General features: G+C 40.3%; 1 protein-coding gene across 1 annotated transcript in view; it reads right to left on the reverse strand.

The window, feature by feature from the left end:
* Positions 1-561: 561 nt before the first annotated feature.
* NUP43 (nucleoporin 43) overlaps positions 562-10,360 on the reverse strand; it is a 10,466-nt gene continuing 667 nt past the window's right edge. Inside the window, exons 2-9 of the mRNA XM_017739426.1 lie at positions 10,254-10,355; positions 10,034-10,156; positions 9,702-9,779; positions 8,619-8,796; positions 6,904-7,039; positions 5,855-6,006; positions 2,898-3,020; positions 562-1,655 (exon numbers count right to left, since the gene is read on the reverse strand). Coding sequence (XP_017594915.1) covers positions 1,441-1,655; positions 2,898-3,020; positions 5,855-6,006; positions 6,904-7,039; positions 8,619-8,796; positions 9,702-9,779; positions 10,034-10,156; positions 10,254-10,355 — 1,107 coding nt within the window. The 3' untranslated portion in view covers positions 562-1,440. The remainder of the gene's footprint in view (positions 1,656-2,897; positions 3,021-5,854; positions 6,007-6,903; positions 7,040-8,618; positions 8,797-9,701; positions 9,780-10,033; positions 10,157-10,253; positions 10,356-10,360) is intronic.

Genomic DNA, 10,360 nt, shown 5'->3' on the forward strand with positions numbered 1-10,360 from the left:
TTGCTTCTCCCGGGCCAGTGCCGAGCACCACGGACAAATTCCGATCTTCTGATCTTCTTTTAATGAGGGCAGAAAGCTCCGCCGAGCCTCGTGATCCAGCTGATGCCCGAGCGATGGACTCGTTACAGACCAACAGGAAGGAAAACCAACACGTTAGCAGTCGGAGTGATCCATTTAATTTCCATCTTTTGCACTTCAAATAAATCGGGAAGCTAAATTTAAGCTGCTCTAAGGAGCTCATCGGCAACTCAGTACCTTGCGCTGCAAAGGGAGGACAGCCCTGTCCCCCGTGCACCGTCCAGCTCCGGCAGCCAGACACACAGGGAATGTGCATCAGGTAAGGTGCTCCTGCCACAGCAGACCAAGGCCACTCGCGCCGACGTGAATGAAAGTACACTCTAGAGTGGTTATGGTGGAAAGGCCATGTAAGACCTCATAACTAACCTGTTCCTGCCCAAATACTGAGGTTTCTCCATCCTTCAGATTGTATACCCAGGATCAATCCAAATAAGTTCCTGCACGCACATCTATTTGAATTACTTTAATAAGTCAGACCACTACTCTTGTGCAAAACTTTTTTATTAAAAAGAGAAAGGGTTCTTTGTAACAAAAAGCAGATACAATGCTAATAATAAAATTTAACTTTTCAAAGATTTCAAGAAACCAGATGTGAATTTTTTGACAAAGACTGTCTCAAGTTTAGAAAGTCTTATTCTTACACCTGAAAACACAGCCAACACATCTGTCAATTATGACTCCTTAATTATAAACCTCACTTTTCAGTTGGGAGATTTACCAGTACATTATCAAGTTTTAACATGCAGCATCCATGATGAAGCTGTAAATAATTCAAAATAATGTTGCTAGAATGCTTAGATTTCTACAGAACCTTTCACATTTCATAGCTTTAACAGTTTTCCTTCCAACTCTCATGAACCAACATTAAAAGTTACATTCCCCTGTATATATATATATATAAAAACATCAGCTTAAAAAACCCCCCATCTCTCTCAGGTGACATAAAAAGAATTTCCAAGAACCCCACAGTTTCGCTTTAGAAATAACACTTGAAAAATATCTTTACAGGGAAAAATAAAAATCCAGGGTTTACCTTTTCTTCGGTTTTATGTGCATGTGTATTATGGACATCACTTTACAGTGAAGATCTTGCCCTTAGTGACTACCTTCCTGCTTGTCAAAACCAAGCAGGCAGCAAGGAAGAAACAGCATGTAAGCTTGCTCAGTTACCCATCCTGGAGCATCAACAAGTGACAGCTGTCAGAATCTGAGGTACCTCACACTTCCTCCACAGCACTAGGACCAAGCTGAGGCCTCTCCCACACACGCCAAAAACAGACTTAACGAGTAGCATTAAGAATGAACCTGACATTTCCGAGTAGTTCAAGCTGATCAATACTTCAAAGGGATACTGCAGTCACTTCATGCAAAAAGCTGTCTGTTCACATAAATAGCCTCTGCATCAGTACCATATACTAGGCATGGTCCAAGAACATCTAAACTATTCACAGACAAAGTCTGATTTGGAATTAGGTTGGTGATTTCCATGCGGTCTTTGGTCGGATCGTTGCTTAGCCAGGCACTTACTACAGACTGGTTAATGGTACTGTGAGAAAGATAGGCAGTGCTTCTTCCTCCTGAAGGAAAGAGGGAAGACAAGGAAGTAAGTTTCAATTTAGTTTATAGATTCTCAGAATCTGGAGAAACACAGTAGATATGGGTCAGACATAATGGAAATAAAATTCTACATTTCAGTCAGTTTTCAGATTAGTTGAGATGTCATTGCTTTGGTCATTTCTTTCATTTTAAGGAAAAAATAGCATAAAAAAATCAAGTACTTGAGGTGATTACAGAAGCCTTCTACCAGCTCTGCAGTCACTTGAGACAAATCACAACAGCTATGTACTCATCTCACTGAACAGACAGCGTAAGGACCTGCAAGTTTTTCTAGCCAGATACTAAAGCAAGGACAGAAGAACAAAGGTCTTTTTAAAGTGTTTTGCTCTTTTTGGGGTTTTCAGCTTTGCTTCAATAACACTTATTCCCTATTGCTCCTCCTCCCTACTTACTCTGCAGCAAGTGATATACCTATATTTGACTTTGAATTTTTCCACATAATATTTTACATTCAAGTCTCACACTATGAGAACTGTCATTCAGCATAAAATTAGCAGGTGTCTGAAGTGATGCTAAAAGACTTATACTTCATATACTTGAAAACATGCAGAGTGCAACTTGAATCAGTAATCCTATCATTTTCATACATAAAACTTTACTTTGAATGACAACTTTGAGGCCAAAGGCAGCAGGTGACAACTGAAAGTTTCCCCACAATTTGCAGTCTAAAGTAGCAAGCCCTTAGCAGTCTTTCTGATTAGAATGTGAAAATAAATGCTTATATTAAGTCAGTATCATAACTTTAAAATCCTGCCACCATGCAAAAGGATAGTTTCATTCACTGAAAGTTCCAATTATTACCCTGCATTGTATATTCATAATTCCACTCTCATTAACCTATCAATTTTCTAACTTAGTGTAACTCCCTCAGAGACTCAGTAATGTCAGTCAGGCTGCCTCTGTCTCTTTTCTACATACAGATGATTTTTAAGTGAACACAATCTATCTTTGAGATCATAGATGTGCCCCTTCACACATTGGCCAGAGAGTAGCAGATTAAAAAAACCCAAACCAGACTACAAAAACCCCTGTGCAACTGCTTGCCGTATAAGTAGTTTTCCTCAAGTGCCTATCAGGGATTGCTTTCTAAGAAAAGAAACCTGCTTTTAATTTTCTGTATTAAGACTGTGTTATTAATTCGGTCATGTGAGAACACTGACAAACTGACAAATTCAGTGCAGATGGACTTCAAAAATTCTTACCTTGATGAAGAAAAGATGGTTTTTCAGATACACTTGTGGAAGTATCCCAGTGCCAAAGAGATCCATCTTCAGAACACGTAAATAAATGATCAGGGTCGGAGGGATGGAAGTGAACTTCCCACACTGGAAGTATCAAACAAAACCACTTCAGAACAAGTCTCAAGTACTTCTATCAATGCATTGGATAGTATGACATAGACATGCATTTACAAGAACCCATGCTTCCATCAAAACCTTTCATTTTTAATTGTGTGTGGGTAGGAAACCCAAAGCCCTATCCTAAGTTATATACTGCAGTTTTCCCTCTGCTGGCAGGGGGAAAGGGGGAAAGAAAAAAGAAGAAAAAAAAAAAAACCAAAAGACGCTCTTTTGTTGCATTTTCAGTACTGTGAAAATTGTTAAAGTCTTCTCTGAATCCAGGCATTCTGCATACTACCAGGTATCCCTGCTATTAAGTTTAAATCTGCACACAGCATGCATTCCTTCCCAGGACACACATTATTTTTTGTCTAAATACCACAACTGCAGAAGACATTTAAGTCAGTAAAATTTAAGATCAAGAAATATTTTTACTCCTTTAATGTAATTGTAACATCAAATCACAAAATTTTCAGCATAAATTACTTGTCACCTTGTTCATGTAGTTACCAGGAGAGTAGCTGTTTCAGCACTGTGGAGGCACCAAACGAATGTTGACTCTCCCCTTCCTCCTGTTTAAGTCAGTATCTGCATTCTGCTTTACTCTTATCTGCCTAACACAGCATCAGCTTCCATGACTATTTATACACCTACCCTGCTAGAAACACAGCCATTCTGTTCAAATGCATCTAACAGCTCATTAAAGAATTGCTTACTAAGTCTACTTTTAGTTTAGACAGAATTCACTTTTAGGTAAGAAGAGTCTCCTATACAGAGAAGGAAGCCAACTGGATGAAAACACATGGAGCAGTAGTAAGCATCTTGGGAAGGGTATAAAGATGAAGGTTATGGAGGGATACAGAGTGAGGAAGGCTAAGGAGAACCTGGAACTGAACATGGCAAGATGAAAAGAAATAGCAGGAAGGACATCTACAGGTATGTCAGCCAGAAACAGAAGGTCAAAGAAGGTTTATGTCTTCCAATAATCAATGCTGGAGAACTGGTAACACTGGACAAGGAGAAGGTTGAGCTATTCAACTTTCTTGCCTCAATCTTCAATGGCAACCTCTCTTCCCATACCTCTCAAGTGGGTGGGCTGCAAGACAGGGCCTGGGGGAGCAAAGTCCTTCCCGCTATAAGAAAAGCTTGAGTTCATTATCACCTAAGGAACACGAATGTACATAAATCTATGCAATGCATCCCAGAGAAGGAAGTGGATGATGTAGTTGCCCAGCCACTCTCCACACCTGAAAAGCTATGGCAGCCAGGTGAAGTACTAGGGGACTGGAAAAAGGGAAAGATGGGCACAAACCCATGTTTTAAAAGGGTAGAAAGGAAGGCCCTGAGAATTACCAACCTGTCAGCCTTGGCTCTGGTCCTGGGAAAAACATGGAGCAAATCCTCCTAGAAGCTATGCTAAAACACATGAAGGACAGGGAGCAATTCAAGATAGCCAGCATGGCCTCACCAAGAGCAAGTTCCACCTGAACAACTTAGAGACCTTCCCTGAGGGAGTGACATCAGTGGACAACTGAAGGGCTATATATACTATTTATCTGGACTTCTGTAAGGCCTTTGAGACCATCTCCCACATCCTTTTAAACTGGAGAGATATGGGTTTGATGTGTGAACTGTTCAATGTTCAAGTTGATGATGATGGTTGGATGGTCCCATCCATGAGGCAGTAACAGTTCAGCGTCCAGATGGATGTTGATGACAAACTGTGTCCAACAGGGGTCAATACTGTGACCAGTGCCATTTAATGACTTCATCGATGATATGGACAGTGGGATCAAGTGCATCCTCAGCAATTCTCCAGACAACACCGAACTGAGTGGTGTGGCTGATACACCTGAAGGACAGGATGCCATCCAGAGGGATCTGGACAAGATTGAGAAGTGGGCCTATAAGAACCTCATGCAGTTTACCAAGATGAAGTGCAGGGTGCTGCACCTGGGTCCAGGCAACCGCTGGTATCAACACAGGCTGGGGATGAACAGATGGAGCGCAGCCCCGCCAAGAAGGGCTCGGAGTGACGTGGGGTGCTGGTGGATGAGAGGCTGGACATGACCCAGCCACGTGCACTTGGATCCCAGAGAGCCAATTGTATCATGGGCTGTCTCAAAAGCAGCATGGCCACCAGGGTGAGGGAGGGGATTCTGCACCTCTGGTTTGCCCTTGTGAGACAAAACCTGGAGTGCATCCGGCTCTGGAGTCCCCAGTAAAAGGACAGGGATCTGTTGGGAGTGAATCCAGAGGAGGGACACAAAGATGATCAGGAGGCTGGAACATCTCTCCTATGAGGAAAGGCTGAGAGAGTTGGGATTATTCAGCCTAGAGAAGACAAGACTCCAAGGAGTCCTTACAGCAGTTTTCCAGTACCTGAAGGAGGCCTACAAGCAAGCTGGAGAAGGACTTCTTATAAGGGCATGTAGCGATAGGACAAAGGGGAATGGCCTTAAACTGACAGAGTAGGTTTAGATTCGGTATTAGGAAGGAATTCTTTACTGTGAGGGTGGTGAGGCACTGGAACAGGTTGCCCAGAGAAGTTGTGAATGCCTCATCCCTGGAGATGTTCAAGGCCAGGTTGAATGGGCCTCTGAGCAACCTGGTCTAGTGAAAGGTGTCCCTACCCTTGGCAGGGGAGGTTGGACATAAATGAGCTTTAAGGTCCCTTCTAACCCAAACCATTCTATGAGTCAATGAAGTAGCAAGTATGTGATTGTTTTCTACCACAGTCACAACACCTTATTTTTACAGAAACCAGAAAAATCTCTAAAATGCCACCTTCTTCTCCCCCCTCCATTTCAGATACTTACTTTCTGCTTCATGAGCCTTTAGCAGGGACACTGGCATAGTACCCTGCCTGATGTCCCATATACTCAGCATTCCATCCTGACCCCCTGTGGCCACAATATGCTGCTGATTGGGATGCCTATCCACACAGTGCAATGGAACTCTGTCACCTGCCCTGCAAAGAGAAAAAACAACCAAATAACCCAAACATTAATTTTTTATTTAGCTCCTATTTTCCCCTTCTTAATCCCTAGGAGCATTGACAAGTGAGGTACCAGTATCAACAGCACCTTCAATTTCTGCAGCATTTGACCACCCCAGGCTGAAGGCACATGACATCTACTGGAAACCAGAGGTATGGCAATAACATGAAGCTATAATTGCATGAGGATCAGGTTCTGTGCTTTATGGTACACATCTGACATCAACACAGCATCTGACAGCTTTACAGGAGTGAGAGAGCCTTGCATGCAAATAATGCTCTACATATACCTACAATAATAATAATAATAGTATTCTGAGGCATGATGTAATTATAGTTTTAGTATATACTAACAGTTAAAAAGGGAAGCTGGGCACCAACAAAATTAGGTACCTAAACCAAAGTCTATGAACAGCAATGGGAATTATTACACAGACAACAACAGGACTGAAATCTAGCTCATTTTGTTTTCTCACAGTACCTTGTAAGGCACAAAGTTACGATTCAAATATATTCCAAATGCCAGAAAGCTTACATTAGGCCTGTGAAGAAAAGCAAATATTAACAGGTAAAGAGTTTTGGGTTGAGGATTGAAAGTTTTTTCCTCAAAAAAGAGAAGTGTACAGGTGTAATAGTCCCTCAAAAGTTAAATCATAAAACAGACCAGCTAAGCACAATGCTTAATCACAACAGTGGTTCAGCCATTAAGTAGTCTGCTTTTGCTTATTTGAATACCAAAGAAATTAAAATCCTTTTTAAAAAAAATCAGTAATTTATCATCCTGTTGTTAGGAAGCTATTAGGAAAGACTTGAATCCAACTATATAAAGTAGCACATGCTTTTCAGTAAGTAAAAAAGTAGAAGTCTTACAAAGAAAGTATTTGAGATGGTTCATTTCTTTGCTGCCTGAAGTCCCATATTTTTAACTGTCCAATTGAATTTACTGTCAAGATCTCAGTTGTGCGAAGGAAAGTCACTGCATGGAGTGTACTGCTGTCTGCATTGTCTGCAAGAGATGAGGAAAGCATTCAGGTAAACCTATGGAATGCTAGTCTCCATTTAATGGGAACAAAATAACTCTTAATAGAGAACAGAGCACAGCTACTTAAACATGTTCATAACCTCTGTAGTTTCAGGGTCAGAGACGGTCCAGTATCTGCAAATACCCTGTGCAAGAGGAGCCCTTGCTTACTACATCAAACACTACTGAGACATATCTGTAAGAATCTGTATTAAATTAGCTCTGGTGATTACAGAACTACTTGTTGATTTGTAAGATTTCTTTTTGTAGTTCCTAGAAGAAGAATCAATTCAGCCAAGTTTATGGTTTTCAGAAGTTTTCTTTATATGCCCAGCACCTACTGACAGGAAGCAGCTATAGAGCTTTTCATAAAGGAGTTCTGAACACAAGAAACAGTAACTCTGGCTGAGAACATTAAGCAACTGTATGCAGAAACACTTAATTCACCAACTTTTAGACCTTTTCTGAACTGCCAGTGTGCTATCAAGTTAAACCTGAATTATGCTGTGCTTGTTAACAACTAAATAGCAAGGCTCTTTTTTTTCAGGTCCTTTTCTCCAGTGCTTCTTTTTGTCAGAGGAATTTACAGTGTCAAACAATTCACAGCTTTGACGTGAAACTTTTGAGGCCTTCTGAAAAAACACACTATTTTCTTTTATTTCTGTTACTATATATAAACTTTTCATCTTTATTATGACAGGGCAACTTTGTTAAGTCTACTTTGACCTCAAATATTTTAAAATTCTTTGTGTAAGCCCGTACTGAAAATATAAGCAAATTATTATCTTTCTGCATAAGATGGAAACATTTTCTGATATTCAGACAAAAAAGTTACATCTATGCCTGGTTACAGATATTTGAATGACTTTTCTGCCTACTGTTTAAATGAAAGCAGAGACGAAGAAAAAAACTCCCTGAAACACCATTAAAAAGAAATGTTAGCTTACTGAACACTGAGGTTCTAGAGGATTTAAAGTTTTATGACAGACTAACACTAAGTGGTTTAGCAATGATACACCTTTATGGCTCCAAACGATTTTTACATAATCTCTAACTTTAGAGGTTTTTTCCCTACCTTAACTGACTACAAACCTATGCACTTTGTACTGTACTCTTAAATCCACTAAACAATAACAAAAATACCAAGGCATTCCTTGACAACTGTTGAATGAGGTACAAGAGTTCTATCTTCATGTTAAGAATTCAGCTTAGTGCCTGGGAAATGTCAAGGTGTCACTGAATTGGGAACCAGTTAAACAGATTGCTTACACCACAGAACTCCATCCTGAAGAACCTGAGAGCATCTTCCAAGATATTCTCTTGTCCCTCTCCAACTTTTACTGTGAAAACTATGAACTTACAAATACCTGGATGAATACAGAAATATATCTGAAATATGCTTTAAGTATTTGAATTCTGGAGGAGTACAGGAATAATCTGGAAGAAACATGTTCAACCTGGAATACTGAAATCAATTTTCAACTAACTTTTTTGTTTTGTTATAATAAGCTGAAAACCAAACAACCCCCTCCAAACAACTAATTTAAACAGATATTTGACATACCTATAGTTCTTACTGCATCTTTTTGGTCAGCTCTGAAGAGATTTATTCTACCATCTTCTCCAACAGTGACAATTTCTGGGTTGTTGCAGACGACTCCGGTACAGGCTGCTCCACCACCAGATGTGTCTTGATCCACATGATAATGGGCTTTCTCCCACCGATGGTTGGCAGATAACGTCTAAATAGTAACCAGACATGAAATTATGGTCTTAAATAATGAACCTGATAGAACAAAGCTTTCAGAATACTCATGAAACCAGAACCAAGCTCCAGGAAAGCCACACTATCTCATGGGAATGAGAGCCTCCTATACAGATATGAATCAAGAGATCTAAATTTTCATCAACTCTTAAGCACACAACCCTTCCACAAAACGTTAATTATTTCTTATCTGAACCACCATTTTCACATGATCTAGCAATTAGAAAGAACACGATGGACTATAAAATGTCTTTCACTAGACTGATGTCTTCAATCTTTCCTCAGGACAGGGGAAAAGAACTGAGGCCCTTAGAAAATAAAAGGTCAGATTCAGATCTTGATTGCAAAGAACTTAGTTTATTTTAGGTACCACACCAAATTATTAACAGACATTTGCCTTTATTGTGTCATTGTGAGCATATACAGTAATTATGCATTTGTTTTCAGTGATTTATATTCAAAGCAGAAGACTACAGAGTTTACATATCTTCCTTCACGTGACACTCATGAGAATTCATTCATAATTTGTTAGAATTGAACATGAGTCATTTAGTTCAAGAATGCAAAAACTCTGATAAGGCAGGAACAAGTCCTTTAATACCCACTGCCCCAAAACACTCCAATCTCTTAAAAGTATCAGTTTTCAATGAATGGGCTGTTTGGTTACAGATACAGGAGGCGATACCCCAATCTCACTCTGGAATCTAGTTTATGTGGCATGTGTGCAACACATTTTTTTCTTTCCTTGTATGTATGAAGTCAGAGCTTTTTTTAACAGACTTTAAAAAGAAATATTTTTAGCAGTGAAATGTTTCTTATGCTAAGATCAAAGTGACCTATATTACAGAGAATAGCATCTTAAACCCAGTGCATGTTATATACCTGGTTATTTTGATGATGACGGAATATAGTTACAGTTCCTGTTGATGAGGCAACCACGATTCTTTCTTGATCCAAAAACTAGACAGAGATAATAAGAATACTATTAGTCAATGTTAATACCAAGGTGATAACTTTGATTTTAGAGTAACCTAAATTATTGGTAGGTCGAGGGGAAAAAAAAGAAACCCACAAAGCAATACTGATCGGTTTTGTCCTTTTCTTTCATAAGAATATTTGGCCAATCTCACCATTTTGACAGCTCACTCTCACTTAACTACTCCTAAGTGACAAGCCCTTAAAAAATACGGATCTGTTCAACACAGCTATTTTACCTGCATATCCATAACATCACCGTTGTGCTGGATGTCACACAGCAGATGAGGTTCTCCATGATATTCATCATTGAGGCCCGCATTTCCAAGGTCGCCAGCAGACCAAATGGAGACCCTATTATCCTGAACGGAAACGACACCACATTTACTCGAAAATGCTTTTGAAAGTACCTAGCGATAAGCCTCAGCCAGGGAAAGCAATAGGCTGCGGGCTGCGCACCGTTCCCGAGGAAGCCGCCGCCGGCCGGAGGGAAGCGCTTGCCCAGGGGAATAACGCTGCCGTGCGGCGGGGCGGCCCCACGGCTTCTTTGGGGACGCGAGCACGGC

Source organism: Corvus brachyrhynchos, unplaced genomic scaffold (assembly GCF_000691975.1).
Source record: "Corvus brachyrhynchos isolate BGI_N302 unplaced genomic scaffold, ASM69197v1 scaffold14, whole genome shotgun sequence".
Lineage (NCBI taxonomy): Eukaryota > Metazoa > Chordata > Aves > Passeriformes > Corvidae > Corvus > Corvus brachyrhynchos.